The sequence below is a fragment of the Vipera berus genome (genome assembly GCF_964194415.1).
Source record: "Vipera berus genome assembly, chromosome: 13".
In the NCBI taxonomy this organism is placed as follows: Eukaryota; Metazoa; Chordata; class Lepidosauria; order Squamata; family Viperidae; genus Vipera; species Vipera berus.
In genome coordinates, this window is record NC_138216.1 from 11,133,435 (window position 1) to 11,150,019 (window position 16,585).

At 44.3% G+C, this 16,585-nt stretch overlaps 1 protein-coding gene across 1 annotated transcript; it reads right to left on the reverse strand.

Annotated features, from left to right (window-relative positions):
• Nucleotides 1-1,216: 1,216 nt before the first annotated feature.
• EEF2KMT (eukaryotic elongation factor 2 lysine methyltransferase) lies at nt 1,217-16,147 on the reverse strand (the record flags this gene model as incomplete). Its single annotated transcript, XM_081337974.1, has 8 exons — nt 1,217-1,794; nt 5,274-5,423; nt 6,852-7,156; nt 9,066-9,199; nt 11,469-11,570; nt 13,201-13,281; nt 13,821-13,883; nt 16,052-16,147. 8 exons carry the CDS (start codon nt 16,145-16,147, stop codon nt 1,694-1,696), a joined length of 1,032 nt encoding a protein of 343 aa, XP_081194100.1. The 3' UTR covers nt 1,217-1,693.
• Between the last annotated feature and the right edge of the window lie 438 nt (nt 16,148-16,585).

Genomic DNA, 16,585 nt, shown 5'->3' on the forward strand with positions numbered 1-16,585 from the left:
CAGAAGTTTCACAACCCAACCAAGTAACATCATCAATGCTAGAAGGGAGTTGGGTTTGCAGAATGGAGGAAGGAGAGGAGAAGGGACATGGAGAACGTGGTGCTCTCCGAGCCTGGTTGTTTTCTTGCAGACATACCTGATAGAAGCCTTTGTGTTTTTGGTCAATTTATTGTTTCATTCTGTTGCCATTAAAAGTTTAGAGCAGACATGTCAAACACAAGGCCCGGGGGCCGGATCCGGCCCGCGAAGTGGTTTCATGTGGCCCACGAAGCCATCCTGGAAACAGTGAGGGAACGGCCCCCACTGCCTTGGCCCTGGCCCAGAGACCCTCCTTCTGCCAGAGACCCTCAGATCTCTCCCACTCCTGCCCAGGCCCCCATAAGGCACACTTGATGCGAACCATGTAGAGCTGGCCACGCCCACCCAGTAGGCCATACACACTCTAGCCACGCCCACCCAGTAGGCCACGCCCACCCTGGCCATACCCACCCGGCCCCCTGAGGGCAACCGCAATGCTGATGCGGCCCTCCATGAAATTGAGTTTGACACCCCTGGTTTAGAGGGTGAACTAGAAGCAGAAATATCAGGAATTATTTCGTGACTGGGGAGATAAGATTTGTAAGTTCCTGCAGGTTACTCCTTCTCCGACTCGCCCATCTTGAGAAGTTGTTACAGGGATAAAACTGGGTGGTAAAACCATGGATATTAGTCTAAGCTGGGTGGAAAAGATGAGAATACTTAGATATTAATGTGAAAAGATCACAGAAAAGATCTCTTCTGTTTTAATTTTGACTACCTGTTTGGCTCCCACAGAAAAGAACTCAGGAATGCTCCTTCTGAATCTTTAGCTTTTGCAAGGTTAAAACTTCACCCTGCAAGAAGCACCTTCTAGAATGGCGAAGCAAGAAAATGTGCGTAAAGGCAGATGTCCTTGGCAGGAATATGCAGAAATGGTTACACATACACAAGGGGCTGAACAACTTGTTAAGCGCTCAGAAGCGGCTGAGGTAGACATCCCACCGCCTCCCGATTCAGAGGAGTATAAGGAACAGGAGAAAGAGGAGAAAGGAAGGAAGGTACAGAACAATCAGAATACAAGATTCTGTTTTAATAATCAATCTCAATAAAAAAAATTGAGGTTTCTGTAGAATCGATTACCTACTTCCCCAGGTTGACAGTGTGGCAACAGACCCCAGACAAGTAAAAACACATCAAAACAGATGTAACCTCATGTTTATTATACAAAAATAACAGCTTCTGAGTTCCATAGTTCATGTGAGTATATGAACAGGATAGATTGTAAGCATTCTGTGAGATCGCAAGCAGGAAACTTCAATTGTGTAAACAATACAATACGCAAAAGTTTTCAGTAACGTATCCTGTAGATCGGTGTTTCTCAACGTTGGCAACTTTAAGATGCGTGGACTTCACAACGAATTCTGGGAGTTGATCACATATCTTCAAGTTGCTAAGATTGGGAAACTAAGGAATTCTGGGAATTGGTCTTAAAGTTGAGAAGATTGAAAGCAACTCCCTTGTAGACCCATTGGTGAATTGTTTTTAATGCAGCTATAAGAGACATTTTGATGCTTCCAGCAGTGGACACTTGGAGAGTGAAACCAGCTCATGATGGCCAGAGTTATTTCCAATCATACTTGGGGAAAGCTTTCCAACCAAGAGTTTGGGGGAAAACTTAAACATACAGCCTTAAAATTACTATAGTTGCATGCTGGTCATATGGAAAAAGATTCTTCCAAGAGGTAGGTACTATTTGCCATCCAATCTCCACTTTATCTGAAAAAAACAAAAAGGGGGGAAAGAAACATGGTTAAATGTAGGGATATTTCCATGTTGCCTATTTTTTTTTCTAATTCAAATGATTTGGTTTCATTTGCAAAATGGACCAGAATTGTTTATTGTTCTGAAAGCAACTTTGATAAATCAGCAGCAAAGAAAAAAAACTTTTTTTTAAATCTCCCAAACACGATACTTACTCAAGATGTACGTGGCTTTTCTGGAGTCTAGCCAAAAACACTACATGAATTAATTGCACAGATTTGAATACGCAAGCAAAATAAGAAAAAGTCCCATCAACTCTGGGCAACTTTCTCTGTGGCTGAATCTTGCGTATGGGAAATGCAACCCCTCTGAAAGTTAATTGGTCCCTTGATACCAAGTTATGAAGTCCTAGCAATGCTTATCCCTGTCTCTGGTAAGACAAAAAAAAGCTGCTGTGTATGCAAACATTTTCATACCCAAAACGAATCTCAACAGTGGTTCAATTTTTAAATGTCCAGGTTTTGAAAAAAAAAAGTTCTTTGTAGCTGCAATATATTAAAGCCTCCCATGCATTTTATTTCCCTATCTATTTTCCTGCAGTGCGTTAAAAACAGACTGCAAAAAACAATTCAGACATTGATCTATCAAGGCCAATTTTATAAAAAGTGGACTTTCAAGGACGAAATTATTTTCGGGAATGTTGCATGAAACACTGAAGAGACTCTGGTGTCTTTACAAGCCGTAACAATTTTCAATGAAGTTTTGGAAAATATCAGCACCTAGGCATAGTCTAGTAAACACTAGGCCAGAATTAGTAGAGAGGCAATACAAGTTTATCAAGTACAGATAGTCCCCCAAGGCTTTGAAAACGTCAATGGAGATTCTCATTCATGGTTGTCCCAAAAGTGCTTTTTCACGAGGCAACTGGACTTTCTTGTTTTTCTCTGAAGACATTTCGCTTCTCCCCCAAGAAGCTTCTTCAGCTCTGACTGGAGGGTGGGGAATGGAAGGATTTATATTCCTTGCAGACAGCTGGTCGTTTGCATTCAAAGAAAAACGAAGTCCAGTTGCCTCCTGGAAAAGCATCTTTGGGTCAAACATGACCTGGATGACTGAGAATCTCCATAGACGTTTAGCTATGTACTTTGGGATGAACAGCCTTTGAATAAACGGTGTTTATGTGAACGGATTTGCAGAAAATTTGCAGACTTACAGGAACCATTTGTGCTTCAGTTTGAGATTCAGACAGCACAGACTCATCCCTAACAGCCTGTGCCTGTCTTCAACAGCAGAGGGACCCAGGGCAGAAAACATCATGCAGCCAAGGCCCCACAGCCATTTGCATGACTCAGGTGACCCTGAGGACACAATTTAAGTGGCCTCAACGACTCTCTAAAAGAAGGCAAATGGCCAGCCGTCTGCAAGGAGTATAAATCCTTCCATTCCCCACCATCCAGTCACAGCTGAAGAAGCTTCTTGGATGAGAAGCGAAACAAACACGAAAGTCCAGCTGCCTCCTGAAAAAGCATCTTTGGGATTTCCTTGAAGACATTTCATTTCTCTTCCAAGAAGCTTCTTCAGTTCTGGTGGAATTCTCCACCATTCAGTCAGAACGGAAGAAGCTTGCTGGATGAGAAGCGGCACGTCTTCAAGGAAAAACAAAGTCCAGTTGCCTTTTGAAAGAGCACCTTTGGGACAACCCTGACCTGGATGGCTGAGAATTCTCTCTAGACATTCAATTCAGGTAGTCTTTGATTTGTGACTGTAACTGAAACCCAGAATTATACTCGTATTTCTGTCATAAATTGAGGCACCCATGTGACCGAAGTAATTTTCCAGATTTTTTTTCCCCATGGCAGTCATTAAGCGAATGTTGTGGTTTTTAAGCAAACCCATTTATCTCAATGGAAACAGGCAAATAAACCATTGCAAATCAGCCGTATGAGCATGGAACACCACAATGGGACCCTCCCAACATGCAATCGCATGACCTCAGGTGGGTGAGAGATGGTAGAACAATTTGCAATGGCTGGAGGTGATTTATGGGCCATAAAACACCTGTTCCACTTCCATCGTAATGAGTGTTTGTTAAGTGAGGGCTACCTGTATTACTATTGCTGATTTGATGATTATTTTATTTTTATTTATTTATTTTAATTCCATTTATATCCCGCCCTTCTCCGAAGACTCAGGGCGGCTTACAAGCTTAGCAGTAGCCTTCATTCTATGTATATGCCTGCTTATTAGGGCTTTCACACACACCCCAAGCGGCATTATTACAAAGTCAGCTTAATTGCCCCCAACAATCTGGGTCCTAATATATGGGAATATTTCATTGCACGGAACATGAAAGAAACGACGTGGCGTTTTTTTGCAGAGATCAGCTTCAGTTCCAACCTGAAGACGTTAGCAACTTCTTCATGTTGGAACTGATACGCTGTGATACTGTCTTGTGAACAATCCCTTTAAAGAGAGAGAGAAAAAAAATATTTTCCTCTCTGCTCCTTTTCCATTGTTCCTTAGAATGAAGAAAAAAATCTGCTAAGGAAATAAAGTTAGAGCAGTTGCCATATCTTTGATTGGTACAAGCCGTTAACTAGTTAATTACCTATAATTAATTAGCAGAGGAATTCTTCAGCGACGTCGTATGGAAGACAAAAGCAATGCACACCAGCTGTGCCTATTAAAACAGGTTTTGTTCCTGATAGTCACGCTTTGATTAGAGCTTTCATAGCGCTTTCCGGTCTTGTAAAGCGATGTATTTATTCACCATTAATTAATGATACACTGCAGATGATAAACTCCCAGTGTTTTTTTTCCCTCTGGGAAACGGGTCCAAGTGGCTCTTTTGAGTATTTAAGGTTGCAGACCCCTGTTCTAGGCTTATTTCTCTTATGTTAAACTTTGGTTCCGAGCCAGGGAGATGTTCTGTTCCAGCCTACGACCGGCCCTGTTGGAATGTCAGGGACAACCCCTTTTTATAAACAATAGGCTGGAACTAATCCAACCAAATTTATTTGCAAAAGCTAAACGAAAAAGTTCAAACAAAAGTTAAACAAATACAGACCAAGACTTTATCAGAAGCTCTTCAAACGGATGCCTTCAGCAACCAGCACCTCCCACACATTCCCCTTTTAAACAGCCGTCTCAAGGCGTGGCTTCTCATTGCCTTCTCCTGAGTTGCCTCATTGCTTTCCTCTGCTCAGTTCTGCTAGATTGCCTCCTGCTCCTAGCGTCCCTGAACAGAGCCAGCTGTGGATTGTCTTCTTCCAATCTTTCAAGCTCACACAGCTGGGTCTGAGGAGGAACAAGATGGGAGGGGCCTGGCTGAGAGCTCTGCCGTGCATCAGAACCCTCCTCTGACACCAAAGGCTCTCCAAACCCCTCCTCCTCCTCCTCTTCAGAATCATCAGACTCAGCTGCCGAGTCCACAGGCTGATGCTGAATCACAACAGGAGAAGCAAGCCCACTTCTGAAGCCCCAGTGATGCTTACCAAGTTGCATTTGGAAGTCGTGATACGTATCTGGGTTTCGGATATTGAAGGCAATGTAAACTTCAGGTGTCTCTCTGTTCCTGCGGTCCCGGGGAAATTTTTGAAGGACTCCAATCAAGTGCTGGCTTACCTCCGGATCGTATACCACATCTGATAGGAATTTAAAGAGGGGGGGGGGAATGGAACAAATGAGGTAGTGATTTTTTTAAAAAAAATGCAAATTACAAGGTAGTATCGATTGGAGAGAGTGGATCACTGGATAGGATAAGGATTTAAAATAGATCCAGACTGGGGTTGTTTGCAGGGTGCGGTCAAGATGGCGGCCACAACGTGGCAATGAAAGGACCACCAATTTGTTTTTTTAGAGTTTTCATCGGAACCCCCTGCCCAAATCCTCGCCTCTTCCTGGCGATTGGAAAGAAAACCATTTTGCAAGAGTCAAGATATATGGCGAAGACATAAATAACATTATTTCTGAACAGTGCAGAGAATGGGGGTAACTGTTTATTTTTCAAATTTATAAGGTCTCCCGTCTCTCAAAAATAAGTGACTGCGGGCGATGTGCAACAAAGCTAAAAAGACAATGAGTAAATACCAACAATTATTTCAAACATAATTTTTGATAAGGGTTTTTTGGGGGGTACATTTTTGATTTGGTTTTCAAAAACAGACTGCACAGCCATTTGATTGGGACAGCATAAGGTCTCTTGCCTTGGGTTGGACTAGAAGACCTCAAGATACCTTCCAGCCCGAGGATTCTATGTTCTATGTATTAAAAAAGTGTTAAAACTATAAAAAACAGTTTGAGGGCCAGTTTGGTATAGTGGTGAAAGTGCTGACTAGAAACCAGGAGACAGTGAGTTCTAGTCCCTCCTTAAACATGACAGCCAATTGGGTGCCTGTGAACCAGAGGAAAAAATGTTAGGTATCTTTACCACCTTGAGTTACTTATAAAGTAATAAAGGTGGGATTAAAAAAAAGCTAAAAAAAGAAATAATGAGCAAATGAATGTTAATAATAACAGGGATAGCTCATTCTCAGCAGTTCCTGAAGTCACAAACCTTGATGTAACAGAATAAGAGAGTTGGAAGGGACCTTGGAGGTCTTCTAGTCCAGCCCCTGCTCAAGCAGGAAACCCTACACCATTTCAGAGAAATGGTCTTCCAATCTCTTCTTGAAAACATCCAGTGGTTAATTGTTCTAATTGTCAGGAAGTTTCTCCTTAGTTCCAGGTTGCTTCTCTCCTTGATTGGTTTGGCTCTGTTGCTTCTTGTCCTGCCTTCAGGTGCTTTGGGGAATAGATTGACCCCCTCTTCTTTGTGGCAACCCCCGAGATATTGGAACGCTGCTATCATGTCCCCCCTCGTCCTTCTTTTTACTAGATTAGACATACCCAATTTCTGCACCTGTTCTTCATATGTTTTAGTCTCCAGCCCTTTAATCATCTTTGTTGCTCCTCACTGCACTCTTTCCAGAGTCTTGATAGGAATACCCACAAACCAAAACTTCCATGCGTAGAACATGTTTGCATTCGCTCCTAACTCGGCGAGCTAAATTTGATCTGAGGACATCCATTACCTGCAGCAAGAATGACGTCAGCTTGCAATCTCGCGAGCTCGTCTTTGGAAACGAGATTCCAGTCTAGTTCTTTTATTGATATTCGGACCTGGTCATCGTCAAGATGGTCCTGATGATCGGGGCTTGCTTTTATACGGTGGCTGCCAGAATCGGGCTCCAAAGTCAAACCGTTCAGCTGGATATTCTCAGACAGCTGTTGAAGGACACCCTCGTGGTGATCGCTGAAGATGTAGTCTCTCGGACGGCACGCCTTGCAAATGGCAATTCCCGTCAATCCAATCCCACTTCCCAATTCCAGAATTCTTCTAAAGGAGGAGAAAGAGGAGGAACATGGAACAAAATAGAGGAAGGGATAGTTTTGGGTCCATCATTCATTTCACAGCTCTTCTCAGTGTTATGGAGCTAAGAAGATGGCCTTGGTCCAAATGAATGAATGAACCTTTATTGTCAAAGTACAACCAAGTATACGTTGAGATTGGCTGAGCCATCCTTAGGCAATTGACTAGGCATCTTTGGCCCAGTCAGTATTGCTCAGCCTACCCTATCGAATAAATAAATACGTAAAATAAGGAGAGTTCTCCATGGAAACTGCTTCACCTTTCAGGGAAAGCAGGGATAAAATTACTCCTTGACTTAAAACAACCATTTGTGTAAGAAACCTTCAACGTTATAAGGGCACTGGGGAAAAATGAGTTATGATCGGTCCTCACCTTAGGAGTATTGCAGCTCTCCTGCGGTCTGGTGATCAAAAGTCAGTTGCTTGGCAACTGCTACGTATTTATGACAGTTGCACTGTCCCAGGACCACCATATGGAGCGTTCTCAAGGTGCTTCTGACCAGCCAGGTCAATCAAAGAAGATGAATTAGAATCAGAATAGAGCTGGAAGGGACCTTAGGGGTCTTCTAGTCCACCCCCCTGCTCAAGCGAGAAAACCTATACCATCTCAGACAAGTGACTCTCTAGTCTCTTCTTAAAAACCTCCAGTGATGGAGCGCCCACAGTTTCTGGTGGCAAGCTGTTCCACTGTTAGGAAGTTTCTCCTTAATTCCAGGTTGCTTCTCTTTTTGGTCAGTTTCCAACCATGGTTTCTTGTCCTGCCCCCTGGTACTTTGGAAAATAAACTCCTCTTTGTGGCAGCCCCTCAGATTTTATTTTATTTATTTTATTTAATTTCTATATCGCCCTTCTCCCGAAGGACTCAGGGCGGTGTACAGGGCAATACAATAAAAATACAATACACAAAAGTTAAAAAATTAAATACTGCAGCCCAAATACTGGAATACTGCTCTCAGGTCACTCCTCCTCCTTCTTTTCTCTAGCTGGCCAAGTGTAGATTTGCTTAACGATCACAATTTGCAACCATGACAAAAAGTTTGTAAAACAGGGTGCAACTCTTAATTTTAACTGGGGTTTTACTTATGCAGGGACGAATATAATTTTTTTTTAATCTGTTTTTAACTTTTGTATCTTTGTTTTTTAATCACCCTGTAAACCGCCCTGAGTCCTTCGGGAAAGGGCGGTATATAAATGTAATAAAATAAATAAATAAATAAATAAACTCACTTATCAATTCCCAGTTCAACTGTGGTTGTAAATTGAGAATTATCTGTACAGGTGGTCCTCGACTTATGGCCACAATTGAGTCCAAAATTTCTGTTGTTAAGTGAGACGGTTGTTACGTGAGGTTTGCCCCCATTTCACAACTTTTCTTGCCACAGTTGTTAAGTGAATCACTGTGGTCATCAAGTTGCTAACACGGTTGTTAAGTGAATCTGGCTTCCCCATTGACTTGGCTTGTCAGAAGGTCGCAAAAGGGGAGTCGCGTGATCCCGGGACACTGTGACGGTCATAAATACGAACCAGTTGCCAGGTGTCTGAATTTGCATCACGTAAACACGGGGATGCTGCAACGGTCCTTGGGTGTAAAAAACAGTAAAAAAGTGACTTTTTTCAGCGCCGTTGTAACTTTGAACAGCCACTAAGTAACCTGTTGTAAGCTAAGGACTACCTGTATAAGATTAACCAAAGCATATGTCATGGTGTGCAACGCAGGGGGCTTTATGCTTATTTTCTTTCCGTTTTATCCCAAAAGTATCTCCTTTGCTAAGTTTTCCCAACAGGTCCCACTTTTTAGTGAGTCCAGGTCAGTCTTCCCAAAGGGCTCAAACTAAGCATTAACTGGTTCTGTTCATGGAGAAATGGAGAAACCATACCTGCTTCTAAAGACATCCGAATTCTCCAGAGCCCATTCGGCCAGGTACAGGCCAGCATCCCAGGTGACAAGACCGGTTGTTCCTTGTGAAACGATGGCAACGTTTTCACCAAGCGTAATGGCATCTCCTGAGGGCTGAGAGAAACATATTGGTAGGAAGGATCTGTCACATTTGGAGACAATAAAGGGAAAGACACCCTTGAGTTGAATTAGGATTCCTGGGGATATTGTACAAAACATCTACGCTGTTTTCTCCGCAACAGCACAACAGGGAGTTGACACTGCCTTCTTTCGGGATAACGTTGGTTTGCCAGTCTGGCATTCCACCCTGGTGTTCCCTGGTGGGTCCCATCTGTGTATTCAGGAGGCCTAACCCTGCTATTTCCCAAATTAGCTAGAGGCGGCAAACTGCTATAGGGTTTTATGGCAGCATATTTAGCAAGGCCTGTTACGAAAGTGAGGAGAGATATAATTGCTTCCTTAGGAACAAGCGGGCACGGTTTTAGCATCGTCAGAACAATTCATGTCTTGGGTGTTAACAGAACATGAATCCAGTAAAGATTGGAATGGCTAAGCCAGCTGTGGAAATAAAAAACACAGAAAAATGTCAAGGCTTGGGTTTATCTGTAGATGGCACGGCTTTTCACGGAATTTTGGCTAAACATTCCTGGGTGTGTGTGTGTGTGTATATATATATACACACACACACACACACACATATATATATATACCTCAGAAAACAAACATACATATATACATACACACACACATATATATATACACACACACATATATATACACATATATATATACATATATATACATATATATACATATACATACACACACACATATATATATATATATATGTGTGTGTGTGTGTGTGTGTGTATATATGTGTGTGTGTGTGTGTGTGTGTGTGTGTGTGTGTGTATTTTCTGCCAACCTAGCAGTTCGAAAGCACGTAAAAATGCAAGTAGAAAAATAGGGACCACTCCGGTGGGAAGGTAACAGCGTTCCGTGCGCCTTTGGCATCTAGTCATGCCGGCCACATGACCACGGAGACGTCCTCGGACAAGCGCCGGCTCTTCGGCTTTGAAACAGAGATGAGCACTGGCCCCTAGAGTCGGAAACAACTAGCACGCATGTGCGGGGGAACCTTTACCTTATATATATATGTGTGTGTGTGTGTGTGTGGGTGGGTGTAGATCTTTGGTCATTCGGGTTTTTCCCCACGTAGAATTGGAGGTATCAGGGCAACATTTCGACGAAATCTCATCCGTCATCCTCAGGCTGGTGGCTGAGATTTCGTCGAAACGTTGCCCTGATACCTCCAATTCTACGTGGGGAAAAACCCAAATGACCAAAGATCTACATACAAACACCCACGAAAACCTCAGAAAACATATACCAGAACAAGTATATACGGTAATTTGGGTGGGCTTAGCAAGGCTTATATATACCGTATCAAGTATATACAGTAATTTGGATGGGCTTATGGGATGGTCTTATCAGTCATAAGTCAAACACACGTTCTCTCTCTCTCTCTCTCTCTCTCTCTCTCTCTCCTTATATACAGGTAGTCCTTGATTTATAATCATTCGTTGGTAACCGTTTGAAGTTACACGACACTGAAAAAAGTGAATTGTGACCATTTTCACACTTATGAGCATCTCCGGGATCAAAATTCAGATGCTTGGCAACTGCATGTATTCATGACAGTACAAGTGTCCCACCCAGAATCCTGTGATCACTTTTGCGACCTTCCGACAAGCAAATTCAGTGGGGAAGCCAGATTTACTTAACAGCCGTGTTACTAACTTAACAACATTACTATGAAAGTCAAACATTACAGGATAGATTAGTAAGTCAAACAAACTTTGATGTGACGTCAACGGTAAACCAATTCTATGTGGCTGCCAAGAAAACTACATGAACGCATCCATAAATTCTTCCAAAATTTAGCTTGACTCACGTGTGAGTCTTCTGAGGTAGATCAGAGCTGGAAACAGCCCTATTAGAACTTAACTTTATTGTATGCCAACAAAATCTTCAAAGCCTGGAAGAGATTCTCTTTCCCCCCGCCCCTCTTCTTGCACCCAAAAAAAGAGGTTCAAGATAGGTCAACCTTGACTTTCTTTCTCAACCGTTCCTGTTTTCCTGAACTAAACTCACGTTTTCCTAACAACAGCTGAACATATTCTTTAAGGCTATGGCCATAATCCTCTACAGAGACAATTTTAACAAAACCATTATAAGTTTAGTGTGTGCCGTGACTTCTAGCTTAGGCTCCAGATTCTAATAGAATCCATGTCAGGTGAACGTGAAGGCGGAACCTGAAGATTTAAAGATAACTGCACTGTTCACACTTGATTTTAGAAAAAACAAGAAATTTCCTGCTTACCAAGAAGTAGCTTTTGTAACATTGTGTGACTTCTTCAGTCTTTAGGACGTCCCCAAGGGCTTCGTAGAGCTGATCCAGAGGCTCAACGCTTGTCGATTCATGCTGCAATGAAGGAAAAGACAGCAGAAGATACTAATTTGGGAAGATGATCCAGACAGAAAACAAAGCGACCCGTTGAGATTTTATTTTTATTTCTTTCCACAACACTTCCTGTAACCTGGCTGCAGAATAATTGCCAGGATTGTCTGCTTTTTATAAATAGCAGGACAGGGTCGTGCAAGCAGACATCGATAGAAAAAAAAAATAAACCTCTTCCAACTGAGAGGCGAGGCATTAATCTCAAGATACAATCCAACTTTCCTCAAAATTGGTATCAAAATCATTTGATATATTTGTATCAAAGTTTACAGTAGGGGGTCAAAATGTGTAGTTACCATCTTAAAAAGAAACCATTCAATGTCATCTAAAAATAAATATATCAAAAATAGCAAGTTATTCCAAATATTACTGGAAATTGTTAAAAGGTCAAAAAAAAAATCCAGGTGGCAGCCACATTCTCATTGTTACTAGAATAAAGGTCTAATTAAAAAAGATCAAGGAATGTGATAGTGGTTAAAAAAAAAGTAATAAAACCACCACCACTGCCCTGAAAGTCATGTTGCCTAGTGCCTCCATGGCTTACCATGACCACGAGCTCCAACACTGTAGATGCTCCTCTAGTCACCAAATCATTGATTAGCCCACCAGCATTCCCTTGCAGACCACAAAGATTTTTAATTTATCAGTGTGGGCCTTTCCCTTCTACAAGTTGCACAGACCTCTTCTAGATTTTCCTCTTGCCTTTCCGAGTTAACTCCTTGGTCTGTCATTGAGCAAGAACTGACTTTGTATGGAAGCATATTATCATTTGATGTATATTTAACATATGTTCTACCTTTATTTACCGATTATATAATATTTGTATGCCATCCACATTGGCGAGGTTTGGGGCAACTTACAATAGAAAAAATATATATTTAAAATCATAAGATTAAAACATAAAAGCAGGGCTTTTTTTTTTCATTGAACGCTCTGAATGGTGTTCCGGCACCTTTTTTTTGCACACGCACAAAAAAAGCTTTTGCACAAGCTATGCTACTCCCTCCCTCCCACAAGCTATGTTACTCGAAAGCCAATAGGAATTGCTGCTGAGCGCGCCAAAAGACCCAACCGGCAAACGTTGCACCCGCAAGTTGTCTGCAGCGAAGGTGAGTTGGCAGGAAGTTTGCATCCCTCCCTGCTGCCCAACTCCACCATCTCAACTAGGTAAGAGAGGACAAGGAGTGGGAGGTGGGTTCTGCGGAGTCCATGTGCACTCCTTCCTTGTGCTCACCCGTGTCAGCCAGGCTGGTGGCCTAACCGGTGCTGGACCTGCGCCTCCGTCGCCTTGCCTTGCGCGCCTAAGTGGCTGCCCTGCATCGCCTGCCCCGCGCTGCCTCGCCGTATAGAGTGGGCCCCGCTGCTCCCACTGCACCAGCTGTGCTGGCTCCGGCCCCGGGGGGCAGCCCGCCACCAACACCCCTCACGCCTGTGACTGCAGCAGCGCCGCCCCCCCCGCCTCCTGCGCCCGCCAAGATGAGAGTTCCGGCACCTTTTTTTTTTTTTGAAAAAAAAGCAGTTATTATTGTTATTGTTGTTATTATTACTATTATTATTACTATGATGATGATGATCCCCACAAACCCAACCGTACCTTTTTGATCAGCTCTGATAAGAACCGTCTTCTGTATTGAACAGATGGAGGATACTTCAAGCAGAGTGGATGAAACACCGTCTGAAACAAGGAAAACAAGAGCCAGATGCCCAAGTGACAAAACGACCTCTCATCTTAGGGTCCCTGGTGCTCTCTGAGCTTGGCTGTTTCCTTGCAGATGTTTCACTGCCCAAACTAGTTTTGGGCAGTGAACGTTACCTAGTTTGGGTAATGAAACATCTGCAAGGAAACAACCAATATGTTGACATAGTAAGCTGCTCAGAGAAGGCTATAAAGCACTGTGAAGCGGTGTACAAGTCAAAGTGTTATTGCTATTGCTATAACTCATGATTTGCAAAACTACAAGGGCCATGTCCACAAAACACATAAAAATAAAACTAAAAAGCTTCACATCTTAGCTTTGAGGGAGGCGCGAACTCAGCCAAGAGATACTGTTTGTGCCTAATCGGTGCAAAACAAAGATGTAAGAATGTCTTGCACCCCCCTTCCTTACTAGGGGTTACCCCTTAAAGCCCCACTGTCTCAGTTTCTCCATCAATTTGCCTGGGAAAATTGTGGAAAAATAAATAAATAAGACCCGTTTCCAAAGAAATCTTTACCTTCTGTAGAATAGCCAAAAATGGAGAGGAATCCTTTGAATATTTTAGGATCTCTTCAAGGCTCTAGAATAACAAAACACGTATGATTTAAAGGAAAGGAAAGGCGGTTAAATGAATTATAGCTTGTGGAAGCATCATTTTATTTTTTATATGCAGCAATCAGCAATTTCTGTGTTCTTCTATGATATCCAAGGTTTTTTAAAAGTGATTTTTTTCGTTGTTTTTTTATTAAAAAAAATCACATTTGTTCTGTGCGTGGCAGAAAAAAATTGGAAATCGAGTTAGGGTCTGAAAAAAAAAGAGGCAGGGGGCTTCTTTCTCAATTCAGCTCAGGGAAGAGCTGTTGATAGGGAAAAGGGGGGGAGCAGAGGAATACAGTAGCTGCGAGCATGTGCAGAGAGCCTTTTCTTTCGTGGAAGAAAGAAGCCGCCCTAAGTCCTTAGGGAGAAGGGCGGCATATAAATTTAACAAAAAATAATAATAATAAAGGTAAAGGTAAAGCTTCCCCCGCACATGCGTGCTAGTCGTTTCTGACTCTAGGGGCTGGTGCTCATCTCCGTTTCAAAGCCGAAGAGCCAGTGCTTGTCTAAGGACGTCTCCGTGGTCACGTGGCCGGCATGACTAGACGCCAAAGGCGCACGGAACGCTGTTACCTTCCCACTGTAGTGGTCCCTATTTTTCTACTTGCATTTTTTACGTGCTTTCGAACTGCTAGGTTGGCAGAAGCTGGGACAAGTAACAAGCACTCACTCTGTTACGCGGCACTCGGGATTCGACCTGCCAAACTGCCGACCTTCTGATCGACAAGCTCAGCGTCCTAACTGTTCTGAACCAGCCCTCTTCTGGCCTTGTAATAAGGCAAACCCCTATTCAGAAAGAAGAGACTGGAGAGCGTCCAAGGCTAAAAGGCATCTGCCAAGATTTATTACGCAGTTAACAAAAACACTAGAGCTTGTCTTCTCAAGCGGAAAAGTTGCTTTCAGCCACCAGCCCCTCCCCAAACACTCCTTTTATAGAGAGCTCAGGGCGTGGTCTCCCTGTGCCTCCTCCCGAGGAGTCCCGCAGCCTTTCTTTGTTTGTTCCTGCTCGACTGCCTCCTGCGTCGGGCGTCCTTGAACAGGGCCAGCTGTGGGTCATCTTCCTCCGCACTCTCGGGCTCACGCAGCTGAGAAGAGGTCCCCGGCTGAGGGCTCTGCAAAGCCTCCAAACCATCATCAGCCGGTTCGTTTCCCTCCTCCCCCTCATCTGAGTCATCCGATACATCGGAGCCGGCTGTCGGACCCACAGGCTGGCCCTGAGTCATAACACTAACCCACTTAGCCACCACGTCCCTTTTTAGGTAAAGGTTGCCCTGCACATGTGTGCTAGTCGTTTCTGACTCTAGGGGCCGGTGCTCATCTCCGTTTCAAAGCCAAAGAGCCAGCGCTTGCCCGAGGACGTCTCCGTGGTCATGTGGCCGGCATGACTAGACACCAAAGGCGCACAGAATGCTGTTACCTTCCCACCGTAGTGGTCCCTATTTTTCTACTTGCATTTTTACATGCTTTCGAACTGCTAGGTTGGCAATAATAACAATAATAAATAAAAATAATAACAATAAGAGAGGGGGAAGAGAGCTGTGAGGCCACATGATTTTCAGCCACAGCACCCCACAAGTTAGCACTAACTGGGGGGGGGGGCAAGGCGGTTTGTGGGAAAGGCAAGGAGAAGAAGCGAAAGCCAGAGGCAGGATGGGAGGGACTAGCTGCCTAAGTTTCATTTTCAGGGAAGGTATTCCTCGACTTACGACCACAATGGAGGCCAAAGTTTTTGCCCTTAAGTGAGCCTTGAAGTCAAGCCCAAAGCAGGAGCAAAAGCCGCCGCGTTCTAATCCAGATGTTCAGGGATCGCAATTTCCAGCAGTTCTGGATACTGCAGCATGAGCGTCGTATCTGGCAGGCTAATAAAAAGGGGGTGGGGGCATCCAGAAGGGAAGATGCCAGCCCCCTCCTCGCCTTCCTAACCTGCAATCTCTTCTCCACCCCCAACCCCCCCACCCCCAAAATAATAAAAATAAAAAATCTGGTAACATTTTAAGCCCTTCCCGCTCGCACGCTCCGCCTCCGGCAGCGCTTCTCCCTCCCCCATTCCCCCCCCCCCCAACTCGAGCGTCTCTCAATAAGCGCTAAGGCGCCCCGCTGCTGGTGCAACCGAGCGCCCCCGGGCGCCGCCGTGCGCGACGCTGCGCTCACCTCCCAGGGGAGCTGGGCCAGGCGCTTCCCGGCTAGGAAGCCCCTCTGGAAGCCGAGCGCTGCCTCCCCTTCCAGGGCCTGCCCTCCTTCCTCCATCGGCTCCTCCTCCTCGGTGCCTTTGGCCTTCCGGAGGTGTGGTGGGGGAAGGTTCCGCGGCGGGGGCGCGCCCACCCGCCCTCGAGGGTGCGTCTGTGGGAACGCGTGTGCGCGCGTTCGCGACGGTGCCAGCCTGCGTGCGGGCGGTTCATTCCCAGTGCAGCACTGAGCTGGAGATGTTTGGGGGTAGTAGGTAACAGAATAACAGAGTCAGAAGGGGCCTTGGAGGTCTTCTAGTCTAACCCCCTCCCTGCTCAAGCAAGAGATCCAGTACCAATATCAGAGGAATGGCTCTGAAAGATCTCCAGTGATAGAACACCCACAACCTCTGGAGGCAAGCCTTTCCACTGGTTAATTGCTCTCACTGTCAGGAAATTTCTCCTTAATTTCCAGGTTGCTTCTCTCCTTGATGAGTTTCCATCCATGGTTTCTTGTCTT